The following is a 17,643-nucleotide window of genomic DNA, read 5'->3' on the forward strand; positions in this document are numbered from 1 at the left end:
GCGGCCTGAAAACAAGTTGTTATTCTCTGTTACTTTTTGCTGTGCCTCCAAGGAGAAGCATGTTCACTCCATTTGAGGATCCAGGAAGGCGATAAGACACCAGACAGCAAGAGAACAGGAAACGAGTCAAAACAACATCATCTGCATGTGATATCATCAGTGTTGATGGTGAAGCTGATCTGTTGATCGACAAGGGAGAAGTGTAATCGTATTTCACTGCTCCATTTATAGCATCTCATTTATTGTTCCCAAGACTCACCATCATAAAAACAAACCCTACCAATCTTATCTACATCACACAAACAAATTATTTTGCCGTATCGAATAATTTCAATTAGCACAGTATAAACTGAATATGTGCTGAAATTTAAATTCAAATTAAATCAGCTGCATTAATGGTGTTGAAAAAGAATAACTACACAGTTGTAAAAAAAACAAAAAAACAAAATTGGATTCTTGTAGTACGTTTTACAAGAAAATAAAATTTTAATGTTTCTACTTCAAATTTTGAGCGTGATTCTCTGTAACTTGCTGTTTATTTGTAATGATTGTGATATTTACTAGCAATTTCTCACTAAAATTTGTTGATTTATTTTCTGTGTACCAATTAAAAAATGCCCAGACTAAACACAATTTAAAAACGACTTTCACATTTAATGAAAAATCTCAATACAGTTTAGAAACATTCAGCAAAAATGTAACTGCAAAAAAACGAGAACAATCAATTTTCCAATTAAACATTGCAGATGGTTAAATATAATAAACAAGAAGTGCACAACATTATGGCCTCTGTTTGAACATTTTTTACATCATAAATGCATCTGCCAAACACACCAGATTCTTCAAAACCTTCAGCTCTTTCAAAATGAACGCATACTGTCATCCTCCTTCATTACTTAATTCAAACAACCCACAATTCCTTTCTGCCAGCTCTAATTAAAGCTCCATCTTTTCTTTTCCATTTGACGGTCTGATAATGATGCTGAATGCCCCTGCCCATGGCATCTGTGTCACTTTAAATGAACACAACCTTGCACGTGGTGTCCCAGGGAGCTCTCGCTCTTCAGGCCTGGCTGTAAGAGATCCGATCTTCTCTCCAACCCATTGTGAATCTCTGGACCGCAGTTCCCAGAATCTGTTCATAGACCACAGCTCACACTGAAATGTCACTTTCATACACCCTCACTCTCGCTGTTTTGTCAGTTCACTTGACCTAAATTAATTTATTATCTGTTTTTCAGTTAAATTAAAAGAGCACAGACAGCAGGATTCATTGCAGTGTACAATTCCCCAACCCCCTGACAATGTGAGACAGAGCAACACAAAAGCAAAAATAATCAAAAACGCCATCAACACTATCTATTGAAATTACTGATTAGTGAGATATGAAATAAAAAAGTTTGCAGAGTAATAACAGTGAGTCGTGGTTTGGTTTAATCACACATCTTCTTTGTGGGCAAACTAAATATTTATGCCACATATTTGTATTCATAAGACTATACTGAATCTCCTCATATAACAAATACATTCACATGCTACAATATACATATCTTGGAAAAAATTATAATCTTGTATCTCAGTTAGCGCTTTTTCATACTGTGGCTTTTCTTCAAGGAATAAAATAATGAAGAAAAAAATCCCAAGTGGTCGAATAATGACAAAATGAATTTTTGCTTTTTCTTACAATCACCACTTTTCTTTTGAGTGTACGACTGACTTTTCAGTTTCTGCATGTATTGGAAATAAGACACATTCTCCTGAAATGAGTCCAGGGCTAACGTGGACACCTCCGGCTGTAATGTCCTCTTTATAAAACCTCACGTTTGAGTTTGGCATAGAGGTGACCCACTTCTTGCATTCATCCAAGACATTTTCTTAGTAAGTTTTCATGTGTTGATAGCATGGTGCTGCGTCTCCATAAACATCTAAGAAAATTGCTGTGGGCCTTAAGTAGCATTTACATAACACTATTATATAATCTGACCCTAATGCAATGAAAGAGTTTTCAAAAAGCTATATATGTAATCTGCATTCAATAAAATAAACAGAATTGCAGTTTTTAATGCCACCAATACTATCCCACTCACAGATGTTTGGTTTAATGTGTTATTTTGGTGGTTAAGAGCAAAATTTGCTATGAAACGAGATTTCGCATCGTATACTGAAATACAGCACTGTGCCTCAGAGATGCTGAGTCCTCATCGTGTCTCCTACATGTCAATCTCATGCTTCAGAAAGCCTTGTCCTCTTCAGTGTAAAGCTTTTGAAAAATACTGAGTTGTTAGCTGAGGGGCAGTGAAGTAAGAGAGTGATTCATATAGCGCCGCTTCTAGATGTCTCACACTACAGTGGTCTCAGTCTGTAGGAAAGACTGGGCTCTGGAGTTCCGATGGAATCGGCCCATGTTTTCCGTGCCGTTCCGGGATGTGGATGAACTGTGCAGACGGTAGTCGCGACCAATGTAACGCTTTAAACGCAAACTCCGCCACTTCCTCTTGAGTTCGCTCTTGACCTGCAAAGCAGCCAAGCAAAACAACCATTAGCATTAGCATTAGCACAGAAACACAGGGTGGTAAGTCGACACGAAATCAAGACTGAACCCATTTATGCTCAAAATATGTTTCTAGTTTTATTTTAATTGATTTAGGTTGTGTTTGTTTGCTTGTAAACTTTCATCAAAATGTAATTATCTAAGCTCTGCCTCAGAAAAATAAAAAAACTTGTTTCATGCCTTTTCTTTCATACATTTGTCATACAGGGGGAATTAATCCAAGACCCAAACAATTCATCCTACATGTTTATCTCCTTCAACATCGTTTGTCACTCAGAAATGTCACAATACAGAAGTCAAATAGGTTGTGAATGTTTTATGTTGATTTGAACTAGGAAGGAAAACCACTGCTCTGTTCCAAAACCTAGTGAGCTGCCTGACGAGGAGGCATTTTAATGCATCATATGCACAGAAATAAATAGTGTGCTAACTTTATCATATACTGACTAACAAATGGCTTGTTTTGACCAAATTCTTAGTAGGCACTGTATGTATCATTATTAGAGATGACAATTCCAGAATGCAAATAAAGGATTGCAAATGAGTTGAAATCAAAAATGCTGTTTTTAAATAAAAATTGTTATGTTTTCGGTTTTCCTTCTCTCCTCCCCCCTCCCCTCTGCTGTTTTTTCTTGGCTACACTCACACTCTTCTTCAGCTGTCCCTCATTATCGCTCCTCTGTCTCGCTAATAGATTCACACCTGTTCTCGCTTCTCCCTAATCATCCTGGCTATTTCTAAGTCCCCATTTTTTGTGTTCTCTGCTTGATTATTTCGTTTGCTGTAGATGCTGATGCTTTGCAATCATCTTGTGCCAGTCCTGTCTAGTCCTGTCGTGTCGGACCCTATCCTGCCTTTCGTGCTCCAGTCACAGGTCAGATCTAACGGTGCTCTGGGTTAACCTGTTGCTCTGCTCTCTGTCCAGTCCTGCTGGTGCTGACGAGTACTCTGGACAGTTACCGTACCTGCCGCCTGAGTTTATCCAGCTAACGCTTATCTCAACACGCTGCCCGAGCGCTGGCCCGTTTATCTACAAGAACTCTGTTTTCCCATTCACGTAAAAGACTGTGTTTACCTTTTGGGTACCTGCTCATCGGCCGCCTTTTGTTATTTCAAAGACTTTTCTGTTACAACGCTACTCTATTAAAGACGATTCCTTTTTGCATAATCGCTCTTGGGTCCTCATCTTTCCACATCACAAAAAATGACATCTGATACTCAAAAGCATTCTCAACAAAGTTATAATTTTATTACAACAATAGTATAATAGTGTTTTACACAATGTGTGGGTGTATTTTTGTACTTTTTAGTGCTGCTTATGCAAAGTTTTTTTTAAATTGCTAACTTATGAGATTCTATTACAGTTAGGATGCAGTTTTATCAGCTGCCTATATAGGCAGTAAGCAGCACACTATGTTTTGGAATAGAGCTAAAGTGAGATAAATCAATGATCAATAAAATTTCAGACTAACCTCACTATTCAAAAAACAGTACAAAATCGCAACCACCAAGCCCTGTGAGAGGAACACAGAGGGTTAATGTGGTACACAACATTAATAAATCATCACATATCATTCTAAAGTTTGGAGTCTGTAAGATTTTGTAATGTTATTCACAAAACAATGATATTGTAATTATTACTAAATAAATTACTAAAAATTACAATTCAATTACAGTGTTATAATTCAAAGTAAATATTTATATTAACATTGTTTATATTAATTTGTATTCATATTTTAAAATTTCGGTGAGAACAAAGCTGAATTTTAAGCCATTAATACAGTCTTCACTGTAATATTTTTGACAGTTTTAAACACTATATATTTACACATTTTATAATTTAAGACACTTTGATGAATAGAAAGTTCAAAAGAGCAGCATTTATTCTGATTATATTATTATAAATCTAGATTAATTAAAGAGTGGAGCTTTTGTTAAAAGTTTAAGAAGATATATTATATATATATATATATATATATATATATATATATATATATATATATATATAATCATTACTCATACATTTAGGTATATTCTCACCTGAAAAGATCCCAGACCAAGGTCAAAGAATATTTTATAGTTATTCATCTCTTCATTTTCTTCTATGATGTAAACGAAAACAACATAATTGATGCCAAACAGAGGGATCAAGAGAAGTGTGGACTTGGCCAACCTCCTGAAAAGAGAAAGAGGAGTAACAGGATTTGAATGGAGTGATGGGGAGGGATCCCTACTGTCATGATAGCATGGCAATTTTTGTCAAATAGATTATATGTATTAGATACATATTTCCAAGCACACAATGGAGAGCTCCAAACTGAAATCTCAATGGGAAAAATGCATCATGGGAGAGCCATCAAATAGAGCGCAGCCTCTCATGCATTAGCGACAGGGCACTCAAACGCAGAACGTGCCACTCTCAGCAGAACAAAAACTCAGATTGCTACAAATCGCAGCATAAATATTTCACCCCCATTTCAATGCATACACATTTAGCAATGCACAATAGATAGTGGAAGACCTGGATAAAACTGGAAAGCAGCCATCCATTTCCAACCATTTTTCTGAAAATAATGCTGGAATGCAACTCCAGCTAAATTTACAAGGGAGATCTGAGCTATGACCAGAATAGCATGTAAGAGGGTTCAACCACGTTTGCAGAATGGAATATTAGTTGGCATCCATTTGCGATACCTGTACTGCGACTGATCGTTTCCACCAACATCAGGACACCTCAGTTTCTGGACCAGGATTCGAATGATGCTGATGAACAGAATAAAGTTCAACTGTGGAACACAGAAAGGAAGATAAAAATATTTTATATAATTTCGCATTTATACAATGATATTATCCAGACTAAAAATATCCACTGTTTACTGGATCTGACACAAGAACTTCTCAAAACCTTTTGTAAGACTTGAATCAGATTACAGGTCTTTAAGGAACCAAAAATGAAAATTCTCACCATTTATTCACCATTTTAAATCATTCTAAACCTATATGATTTGAATTTTGTCCATAAAATAAAAAAAACCCAAATAGATCCTAGCACCTAAAACTGTTTTAAATTTGGTCTGCCAAATGCATAACTTCCAAGGTAAATTGATAATCTCCCATTTCCATCTTGTTTGAATCCATCTGGCAGATAGTAGAAACAAAAGAGGCCACTTGTTTCTGTTCCTCAAAATTAATCCCTACATAAAAAAACTTAAAACAGAACATCTTTGCCAAAGGATCATCTACAAGTGGCATTCTGGGTAGCAGAGAGATGTAGTTACACAGTAGCATGGTCTGCAGAGCTCTGTGAGAGAGTTATCTAAACACACCAGAACTGAGCATGTTTGCCAGAAAAACGTACTATTATTGCATTCCTAGGCTCTGGAGGGCTGAGGAACAGGAACAATTTGACCTGGATGCGTTCAGGCAAAGCTGTCAAACACAGCCATCGTGCTGTCCAAAGACATTTGATCTCTTGCAGGTGAGTGTTTACAAAATGGAAATGGCACAGCGGACACAAGAGAGAGTCTTGGCATGTGTGCTGAGAGAGGCACTTGTGACAGCGTGTTCGCTCGCTCCCCCTGACATGCCTGCGCTCACGTCCTATCCAGGACATGGAAACTGTTCATGAGACTCAGCACATCCCCGCGTCTGCTTTGCTGGCAGAATCCCTCCCTGCCTGATATAATGCGTACAGTATGAGGCTGGTCTCAGTGTTTATAATAGCTGGTGTGAGGTTATACTCACAATGACAGATGCCATAATTGGCCAGTTAATCACCCGCCAGGGAATCGGGGCATCATTCCTCTCCCAGCATCTGTTATGAGGAGACATCAAGGAGTTACAAGTGCTTTCATAACAGCGGCAGCAAACAGGAATGCGTTTCATCTTCTTCTGCCTCATTTTAATCTCTCAGGTTTAAATATCCGCTATTAAGAGTCTCATGGGAGCCCTGTCACTGTCTGATTATGCTCAACGACTCACCCCGTGTCATCGAGGTAAATCCTACACACAATCCACGGAATCATAAACACGGTGGGGAATCCTGGAGGAAGGAGAGGGAATGATCAGATATCAAGAGACTTCGCTGTCACATTCATTCATGCATAATCAGTGTAAATATAGAATACAGACAAAGTCAGACAGACATAATGTGACGTTAAGCAACAGCATGTTTGCTCAAACACCTGCTGAGAAATTGTTACTACAGTTTCCTGTTGGAATGTGGGCCACTATCTCTAAACCCAAGTAAAGCCGGAGAGGAAATGCTGGTAAACAGAACATGATTAAAGAGGCCATGTTGGTCGTCGCTGTCATGATGAAAGAGAAGCTTAATGAGGTTTTGATATGATGAGTCTAGCAAGCCACACCCAATGAATGAAGATCCTGCTCTCCTTTCTCTCGCCTGGAAACTCCAGGGACACAACAAACTACAAAGACATACTAATACATAATGTAAGACAAACAGACTGAACAAGACCGATGGCACGTCATCTCGTTCCCTATGCTGTTTTTCCTCTGAGCAGTGAGCGACATCTATTCAGAAGTGTTTGAATGAATTAAGGAAGAGACATTCAGTGCTACACCGTGAAGAGGTGTGTGTTCTCGAATGATTTTCTATGCACACATGTGTTCGTGTCAGATAAGATGAAAGCAAAAGCATCAAATGCAGTGGGAAGTGGAAAATCTCTAGGCTTTAATCCTTTATTTACTCAAATACCTGCTTATAGGTGAAAACACTGACATGAATAGCTTTAAAAGACTCTGAAAAGCAACAATTGGTTTTGGAAACGGAAACAGCTTGAAAAGGTCAGTGTTTCTAATGAAGACTTACCCCAGCCAATGAGGAGGTAAATGATGAAGTGTCTGTTCTCAGAGAAGATGACCATCAGTAGAGTATGTAGATAGAGCCCTTCCACCAGCAACCAGTAGAAGTTTGCTATGATGAAGTAGTGGAAGATGATCAGGCTGGCCTTGCAACCAATCTAAAAACAAGCACAGAGAACTTCAATGTGCACTATTTGTATCTCAGAAATGCCAAAGAGTGTGACAAACAAACGTGAACACGCATTTGGGTTTTTAGGGTCTGTAATGACAGAAATAACCACCTTTTAAAACCATTGAAGCATAAAATGTGTTAAGTTGTCTATGCATGTAACCTGGCTTAGCTCAGTTCAGACCTTTGAAGGTGAAGTGTGTAATTTTTTCGATGTTAGTCTCAAATCCCACTTTAATGTGTGCAGACAGCCATTTCTATGTGAACAAACATTTCTGCTCATTTGAGGCATCTGGTAGGACAACCAATGCTGTGAGGAATGGGAATGGGATTACCTGTTTGGCCAAACAATGGAAGACTAACTGACATGGTGTCGTCTTTTTGTGTCAGTAATTGAGCAGAAATGATAAAATAATATTTCTTCAAAAGTTCGGGGTTGGTAAGATTTTTAAAATGTTTTTGAAAGAAGCAACTTATGTACACTACATTCATTTTGATCATTAATTTGATACAAAAATACAGTAAAAAAAATCATTTCTATTTTATACATTTTAAAGGTTAATTTGTTTCTATGATGGCAAAGCTGAATTTTCAGCAGCTGTTATTCAGAAATTAATTTAATATGCTCACCTGATACTCATGAAACAATGGAAATACGTACTCATTTTGTAAAATATAATTGCACATTTTTATCTGATTATCACACTTTGTTTTTCAGAATCGTGATCATTTTTTCACAAATTCAAGTTTCTATTTTAGAATTCTGAGTTTAAAATTTAGTTTCTTCTTGGTATTTGCCATGAAATAAACATAAAAAAGGTAATTGAGAGCTTATATCTCAATTCTGAGCATTCTTCTCAGTTTATAAGCAATTGCTTAATATTTATGTGAAAACATTCAAAAGAAAATGTAAAAAATAAATATTTTATAACATTAAATGTCTTTACTGTAACTTTTGATTCATTTAAACCAGCCCTTTGTCAATTATTATTATTATTTTTTTACTTTTAAATGATATTAATTTACCTGCAGATATTCTGGATGGATGGATTCATTCACCAGTGATGGGTGCTTTGAACATTCTACATTCCCGTGGGAAAACAGAATGGCATCTTTGACCAGCACAGCGATGGCCCTCAGTATGAACGAGAAGAACAGGTTCAGATGGATGTAGTTCCTGGTGCAGTGGAGTTTTCTGTTGGAGCGAGACAGACCTGTAGATAAATATTGCCTCTTTTCTATTTTAATTGTGCTTATGGTTAGTTTGTGAGAAAAATGCATAGAGTCTTAAGCACTGTTCCATTCATCACATATCTAGACAACTTCTTAAATTAATAATTTCATTCCAGCTAGATAAACACTATCGGGTAAAAGCCAAGTGCCAAGCATAATGTTTATACGCAATGTCACATTTATTTAAATATAGTCGTTCAGAAGCCTGCCAAATTTGACTCCTCAATGATTACAATTAATATAAGGGAGGCTCATCCATCCATACAAAGTGTAGAGAAATATAAAGCAGACATAACTACTGGAATTATTTAAGACTCTGTTTCAGACCTGAACAGACAGAGGATGGTGCTGCCAGTGATGAGTGCAATGAGAGAGAGGCTGTGTCCGAGTGTGTAAACGGCCTTCATCACCGTGTAGAAAACAAGCTGGACAGAAAGAGAAACAACATTTGAGAAACGCTTTGTATATGCAATATTTTATTTTTAGTGGGGTTAAGACACCAGACATAAAATTTAGCTATTCCCCAAGAGATCTAAAGCATTATGCTCTATTGCTCCACTAAAAAAAAAATATTACAAAAATGATGATTATTGTAGGTACTGGAAAGCTGTGTCTAAATCACTATTGCAAAAATCACTCAAGAGCATGTCTAAATTTGACTAGTCCGATCGTGCTGCACATTCCTCAGAACATTTCAATTCTGTCATCACCAGCCCACGCTCGTGATGCATAAAAATCATACCTTTGTGTTTTCTAGCAGAACAAATGTTAAAGCTGCCATTTCCATACAACAGAAATGCATGGTTAAAACCTGGCATTCCAGCTGCAATTGTATTTCATTAATTTAAAACAAAAGTGTACTATATATTTGGGTCTCATTTCATTTACATTAAAATAATAAAATAAAACTGGGTATGTGAATTAATTTCAAGTTAAACAAAATCTATATCCCAGACTATCAAAATTTCCATATAATGTATACAAAATAAGTAAGGGGGGAAAAAAATCCCCTTTTGTCATGTTTTATCTTATCTACCAGTTTGAACTCATATACAAACAAATTGTATATAATCATCAATTTGTTTTTAAATGTCAGCAGCACTGTTGCTACATTAAATGAGTATAGCATATACAAAACATTAAAACTGAAACATTCCTTTTATACCACTTAGCAGTACAAGCAATGCATTTAAGACCTATGCCAGGTTTTAAATGTGATGAAATAATGTACACAAGCTAATTGTGAATTCTCTCACGGATCAAGGATGACAGGGTGACTAATAAGCATGAAAATGGCTAGTTGGCCAGGCGGCTGTTTGGTGATGGAAGAGCGTGATGAAGCTCAGACAGACTCATCCCCCATAAACAGCATTCTTTCAGTCTGACTTACAACCTGGCACTCTGGAGCCACAGACCCACTCAACACCAGGAACATTCCTCCTGTGCTTCTTTAAACATAAAGCGCATGAAATTTAGCGTGAGAGGGATATTTTACAACATTTGGTTATTCTGTCCATTTAGAGTGTTTTTGTCCTGGTGTGTGCATGTCAGTGTGTTTTTGTTATTTGATTTGCTTTTAGGGCATAACTGCATAATATATTTGTGATGGTATGATACTAAATGACAAAACTTACAGTATGTACAGTGTATAATGTATGTATGTATATATAAATGCCTAACAATTCATAACTTTATTTTTTAGTGCAAAATTAAGTGCTGTATGTCACAGTGTGAGACACTAAAATAATAAAAAAAAGTTTAAAATTAGCTAATTATAAAAATTGGAGTTAATTATAATTTTGTCAAGCCTATAGGGCACGTTAAATTAACCAAAAGAGATGTAAAGACATCAAACACACAAGACAAACATTTTTTTCACAAAAGAAGTGTATTTTTGGTTGCCAGGGCAAGACAACCCTGCACAGATTACAAAAAAAAAAAAAAAAAAAAACAGCATTAAGGGACCAGTGGAAGGAGTTTATTTTTACAGAGCATCAACGGAGTTGTGCAAGTGTTTGTGTTTGTTCCCTGCATTTCGAAGATGCTTGTTTTACAAACAAGGCCCAGTTTGACGACGGATTTGCGTATCGTTTATTTCTTAAGGATGATGCAATCCCAACGAAAAAGGGTCACAATCGTGTGTTGTATCAGGAGGCGGTGAGTAAAACTGCTTAAAATATCTCTGCCTCCTTGTTAGTGCATTCCCTCCCATGCCGGAGACCCCAGTTCGAGCCCCGCTCGGAGCGAGTCGTTGCTGCTGCTGCTCTCGTTCAGTTTCAGCCTCGGGATCTGATTCTGGATCATAAATAAACGGCTGAATCTGACTGTAAGCCATGGTTTGTTTTGGATGATGGTTTTTCCCTTACGGTAATGTCACAGCTTCAAAACGCTCTCAACGCAAAAGCCTACTGGCGCTCGTGATTCTTTAGCTCCGCCCACACGTCACGACTCCAGCCGGTCGTGTTTTTCCGGGAAAAATCAGCACAGACTATCTTTCTCTTATGAATATAATAAAACTAAAGATTTTTTTGGAGTTATGAAGGATGCAGTACTACTCTATAGGTACTCAAGATTAAAAGGATATTGAGTGAAAATGAGCATTTCACCCCCCCCCCCTTTAATTTAAATTACATTACTAGAATAAATAAAATATACATTTTTAAGTGCTCTGATCACATAATAATAATAATAATAATAATAATAATAATAATAATAATAATAATAATAATAATAATAATAATAAATTATTTATTGTTTTCTTGATTTTCTTCCAATATCATGTCTTTTTCATTTCATTTCAAACTGTTGTCAACCAGAATTGATTAAAAAAACAAAAAAAAAAAAAAACTAACAGCAAAAAGGGTCAATTATTTTATCGTAATATAAATGACTTTAACACAATCAATATTGAAATAGTTAATACATCAATTTATTGCCATTTTCAGGAACAATGAGAGATTTTTTTTTTTTTTTAGCAAAAATAAAAGACTTTAAATCTGACAAACAATGTAGTTGGGGAAGAAAACACTCATCTGAATACAGAAGTAAAACTGGTGGTTGACATTTTTTGTCTAGTCCCAGTACTCAGTGTATTTCATACTAAGCCTATAATACAGCATCTATAAACAACTAAGTGATGTGCAGGTTATAAGAGCTGCAGCAGTTAAAAGGAGGAGACAGAAACCAGCCTCTGTGCTGGCTTTGGATGAGATGAAGGATCGTTTCCTTCTTCAGACAGTCAATTATTTATTGTTGGATATGGTATGTGTTTCAGTAAATGCCCATGGAAAACTTCTGGAGAATTTCAGATTAAATGTGACACTAATATGGCACTTGGACTTCAACATGCGACCCAATGCCCCGGAAAAAGGTGAGTATTATTTAGATGATGTCTAAGTAGTCTGTTTAGACTTTCCTCAACTTCAATGTTAAAATGAGAGGTTGAAAAGTGCACTGTAAGAAAATATCTATCTGAAAACATTCATTTTGAAATTCCATTTGTTGACGCAGAAATTACATGTTTTGACAAATCAAAGCCAGAACCTATTAAAAGCCTCCGTCTCTTCTGAAGAATAAATCATTTAAGTTAAATAAAACCTCCACTCTAATGAATTAAATTAAGTGAGAAGGACAACCTGGCCTAATATGTGTACATTCATCAGGTGATATCACTTTTGCTGTGAATCCTAAAACTAATATCAGGTGTCCTTTTAAACAGAATCAATAGCCTAAGGTTAGAAGATCAATGTCCAATTTAATTCATCAGCGGGCTTGTTTTAATTTCTCTGAAGTGTCCCGGGGCAGGACTTCTTTGAAGTGGAGCAGAACGGGGCTCAAGAAATCAGGTTTCAGACAGGTTTGACTCAAGGTCGATCAGTGTTCTTACTAACGCCTTAGGAAGACGACTTTAGTCATCTCTGCTAATTTCCACCAGAGAACTCTGAGAGGATGGGAATGTGCCCTCTGCTACTGTCTTTCTAACCTTCAGGAAATTGCTTTAATGTTTCATTTCCCCCGACACAAGATCAGAATGAAAAACAGCGAACTGTCCCCTCATCGCTCAAACGAGCAGCGTAGAGTCATCTGGGCAGCATCCCAAAACGCACGGCTGCCAACCGTCTTACTGCGGAGCACGTGTTGAACTCTGGGTGATGTCAAAAGTCCATCTGCGATAATTTTGACGGAAAACATTTCAAGGGAGACATACCGTCTCTCTAAACATTAAAAGAACAATATGCAAGTAAAACATAAAACAAGATTTTCCTTGTATGGCCCCCTCTGATAAACCACAGTGAGTTTGTCAGAAGCAAAGAGTTTAGCCAAACATAACTGAGCTCATTTACATAGACTGGTTTTGCTACTGTACCATTAACACTAGGTTTAATTTGTTATTTTAGAAAAAGTTTAATATTTTTATGTATTTCATGTATAGGCAAAAAAAGTTAATGAAACTTCAATTGTTTATATATATATATATACATATATATTATGTATGCATATAATTTTTTTACGTTTTTATTTATTTTAAGTATTATACTATTAAATAAAAATTATGGAAGAAATTATGAAAAAAAAAAGTTACCACATAACTATTAAGCAGCATGACTGTTCAACATTTAGAAGAAATGTTTCTTGAGCAGCAAACTTCTTTACCCCAAACTTTTGAACAGAATGAATTAATTATTTAATTAATTAATTAATTAATAGGGGGGAGGGTGATAAAGAGAGAGTTCAAAAAAGCATATATTCGTGGTGAGATATAAAGTGAAGTCACAATGAGAAATAAATTGTGAAGATGTATGAAAATTGTAAGATAAAGTAAATTATGAGAAAATATGAAGATATGAAGTCACATATGTGGCATATATGTGTGATATAAAGTGATAATTACAGTTAATAAATGTATCAGGTGGAAAAGTCATAACTATCCTTTAATTTCATTTATTTAATAAAAAAACAATTCTCTCTGAAGCGGGGAAAAATATATATATATATATGGCCAAGCTACTGTATACGTGAAGCAAATCTGTTGTTCTGCTTTTAGAGACGTCAAACAGGTTGCAATGAAATCCAGTTAAAATCCAATTTCTATGCTGGATCATCCTGTTTTTGTGTCTATAGCCTCAGACAGGCTGATTTGCACCATTTCAAGGCTGCTTCAGTCACGGCACACATCTCCTTTCAACATAAAGCCAATCAGAGCAGGCCGATGTGTCAGCATGCCTGCTCTGATCCTGGGTATCACCTCAAGTCACACTGACAACTCACTGTACTTCACCAGAAATGTTTACTGAGCTATAAGAGGCGCTTGCCCTCGCTGATGGAGATGACACGTGTCCATGAATGCCCAAAACTACACGCTCATGACAGAAGCAAGGAATATAAATCACACATGCGGGCATTTTTATAGAGAATCTCTCTAATAATAGCTGAGTTCGTTTCAACTTTCTTGAGTTAAAGCAGATTTGAGTCCTGTCATCGTCAAGCATTTGCTCTCTCAGAAATACAGTAATTCCCCTGGTGCAGTTTAGTGTCATTTTTGGTGTATAACTAAGACTAGACATTTCTGCATCATAATTTATTAAATTGCACAATTTTAAATTCAAAATGCCTTGGCTGAACTTTAACTCTTGCCAACTGACTTAATCTGTGTTAATCTGGAACATTTTAATAGTTAATAGGACATTCATTCATCATCATAACTTTAACGGGGTATAAGATATTTAACATTTGCATTTAAATCCTTATTTAGTTTCTGTGGTTAATGCTGCTCTTTCCCTCAGACAGCTGTTTAAGCTATTATTCCAGGGAGGATTCAACTAATTATGTTGGAGACGTTTCATTTTTGTCAAAATGACTGTTTCTCCATACGGCCTTCATCATACAATGTGGCAAACATTCCACATGTTCCCTGAATTCTCAGAACTGCCTACCCCTGAAAAAAGGCACTGATCTATTGAGCGCATTTATTTTATAAATAATGCCATGAAGACTCAATTGGTCAACAAATCTTATGTCAAAACTGGCCATGGGTTTGAGCTAAAAACATCTCATGACTTATAAAAAGACATGTTTTACTAAAGCTTACATGCTTGTGGGGGAAAATGTCTATTTCACATTCCTATTAAGGTGAGCTGAGTTTATGGGATGTCCCCTGATGCATTTATAATGGCAATGAAGAAAGAACATCATAACATCGCCAGATGTTTCACTTATTACAGCTTATGAATAAATGTAATATAAATCACAGAAAGCTCCATTACAATTCAGCTCATTAATAGGAAAATCAGATACAAATTTTCCTGATAATAAAGAAACCCCCCTTTCATCACAGGATCCTGAAAACTATTTATCAAAGTTTCCACAAAAATAATAATAATAGATGTTTCTTGAGCTCCAAATCAGCATATTAGAATGATATCTAAAGGTTCATGTGACAGAAGAAAATTCAGTTTTTCCATCACAGGAATAAATTACACTTTTAAATATATATTAAAATAGAAAGCAAGTATTTTAAATAGTAATACTATTTTACAATATTTCCATTTTTACTGCAATTTTAATCAACTAAATGCCTTAGTGAGCATAGAAGACTTCTGTCAAAAACAAAAACCTTACCATTGCAAACTTTTGAACAGTAGTGTATTTTTCCTAAAATTCCATTATTTATCTGTGTTGGCACAGTGGATACGACACATGCCTTTGGTGTGAGAGACCCAGGTTCGAATCCACTGTGAGACACCAATGTGTCCCTGAGAAAGACACTTAACCCTAGTTGCTCCAGAGGCGTGCGACCTCTGACATATATAGCAATTGTAAGTCGCTTTGGAAAAAAAGCGTCAGCTAAATGAAAAATGAATAAATGTAATGAGGAGCATTGTTCTTAGGTGTCACAACTTTGAGTTCAGAAGAAAATAATCATTTTAGAAATCGTTATTATGTGCACGTTTTCCTTAGTACATGGTTTGATTTGAGTAACTAACATTTACTGTACATCAGCAGGGGTCAGCCTATAATTCTAACAATAACATTGAATTACTATATTCTATGTTTTATGTCAAAGTTTCTTTAGAAACCAGCTAATTGGCTATCCTTTTTTTTTTTACCAACATTTGTTGTTTGGTGAATGTCAAGTTAACTACAAACCCTGTAATATGTGAATTAATATAAAGTACAATTCTAAAACCCTAAATTTGTAGCTCTAATCACCAAACATATAACACTTGCAGAACAAAAAAAATGGAAACTTCCCAAAATCCTGTGAACTCCAAATGATTGGGTTCATTCCTCTGCTCTAGGGTCTGTCTTGACACTGGCATTGCTATAGTTCACTTCCTGCAGAGATTCCCTCCATTCCAGCAGCACACGATTATCTCTAAAGCACAATCGCAGGATAAAACAGTACTTTTCACGAGCGATTGGCTGTTTCATGATGAACCGAGAGAATCTAGTTTTATAATAAGACCAAATGTTACATGTTACTGGACATTTATGTATTTGTTCTTATTCTGCTGACATAAAAGAACAAAAGCACCTCTCTCTTCTGGTTCTTTTATCATCTGCTCTTTTTCTTTGGCTCTCTGGGACTCTTTTCAACTTCAAATGCATCTAAAATCATTTGTCTCTAAATTCGGGATCCTGAGAAATATAATACGGAGAGCAATTTGGTTGAAAGCCCAGGAAAACACACTTGAGCCAGCTGCTCGCTTTCTTTTAAAACTCTAGTGCTTTCTATGACTGTTTGTTCATGCAGACACACGCATGAACACACACACACTCACACATGCATGTGCGCACTCACATTGCCAAATGCACACAAACACAGTCTCTGCCCCAAAGGTGGTCCCAGCTGGCATAGATTCAGGCTAGATAGTGGGCACTAAAAGGTTCAGGGTCCTGAAGTGCCCTCAGATTTTTCTGTGGTTGTAGAACATGTGGAGGGAACAACAGTGCCTTTCAGACAAAATATCTTCCTTTATCAATGCTATTCACGCGGAGCTCCTTCAGGATGGTTAGCACAATGATCTTAAACACCATCTACAGTCAAACACCCCTTACTGACAGAATCAGAATTGAGTCACTCACCTTTTCTTCATTCGTTTGGGGCTCAAAGCAAACGTTGTGGATGCTGGGATACACGTCGGACCAGCCTTCCATAGTGCAGTTCCTCTTAATGATGCCTAGAACAAACAGACATTGCTTCGTTAACAGCCAATTTATCAGAGAGATTAACAGCCATTTAGACTGACAGCCAGCATTAGTGAGGGTTTGGGTAAGCAATGCTACACAACCGTGCACATCGCCAAAAGCCCAGAGATATCAGAGAAAACTAAACACAGAAATAAGCTAATCAAAGAAATGAATCAAGAAAAGAGTAAAGCTCAACACAGCCTACCAAGAAATGTTTCACCCAAAATCAAAAGACAAAAGAAAAGCAATAACGTTTAAAGAAAATTATGCTTTAAGTTTCACTGTAATTCTTGCCAATACTTTTATGCTAATTAAATGGATAACATTCTTCAATTACTGTTCTAACATACAAATATAATTTACACTTAATGTATTTATTCAGCATGGTAATATAAAAAAAATGTTTTCAAGTTATGTTAATGAGACTGCTCACAATGGGAATCAAGGTTTTGAATGTGCATTGAATATGGCATGCAAAAATCGTAATGGTCCTAAAAATAGGCTTCTTTTTTGAGCAAAATACATTTTTTATATATTTTTCCTTTTGATTGTAAAGGGAAGAGGCTCTTTTTTTACTGTGCCTTTTTTTTTAGGTGTGATTTCCAGCTACATTATACTTTTAAATACTTTTAATATATTATATTAAATCCATATGGCACCAGTGATAATGGAATAG

At 36.2% G+C, this 17,643-nt stretch overlaps 1 protein-coding gene across 1 annotated transcript in view; it reads right to left on the reverse strand.

The window, feature by feature from the left end:
* Nucleotides 1–623: 623 nt before the first annotated feature.
* LOC113042379 (vasoactive intestinal polypeptide receptor 2-like) overlaps nucleotides 624–17,643 on the reverse strand; it is a 32,606-nt gene continuing 15,586 nt past the window's right edge. The window contains exons 4-13 of the mRNA XM_026201192.1: nucleotides 16,863–16,957; nucleotides 9,105–9,202; nucleotides 8,571–8,739; nucleotides 7,383–7,533; nucleotides 6,533–6,593; nucleotides 6,296–6,365; nucleotides 5,246–5,337; nucleotides 4,592–4,727; nucleotides 4,024–4,065; nucleotides 624–2,512 (exon numbers count right to left, since the gene is read on the reverse strand). Of these exons, the coding sequence (XP_026056977.1) occupies nucleotides 2,339–2,512; nucleotides 4,024–4,065; nucleotides 4,592–4,727; nucleotides 5,246–5,337; nucleotides 6,296–6,365; nucleotides 6,533–6,593; nucleotides 7,383–7,533; nucleotides 8,571–8,739; nucleotides 9,105–9,202; nucleotides 16,863–16,957 (1,088 nt within the window). The 3' untranslated portion in view covers nucleotides 624–2,338. The remainder of the gene's footprint in view (nucleotides 2,513–4,023; nucleotides 4,066–4,591; nucleotides 4,728–5,245; nucleotides 5,338–6,295; nucleotides 6,366–6,532; nucleotides 6,594–7,382; nucleotides 7,534–8,570; nucleotides 8,740–9,104; nucleotides 9,203–16,862; nucleotides 16,958–17,643) is intronic.

Source organism: Carassius auratus, chromosome 24 (assembly GCF_003368295.1).
Source record: "Carassius auratus strain Wakin chromosome 24, ASM336829v1, whole genome shotgun sequence".
Classification (NCBI taxonomy): Eukaryota; Metazoa; Chordata; class Actinopteri; order Cypriniformes; family Cyprinidae; genus Carassius; species Carassius auratus.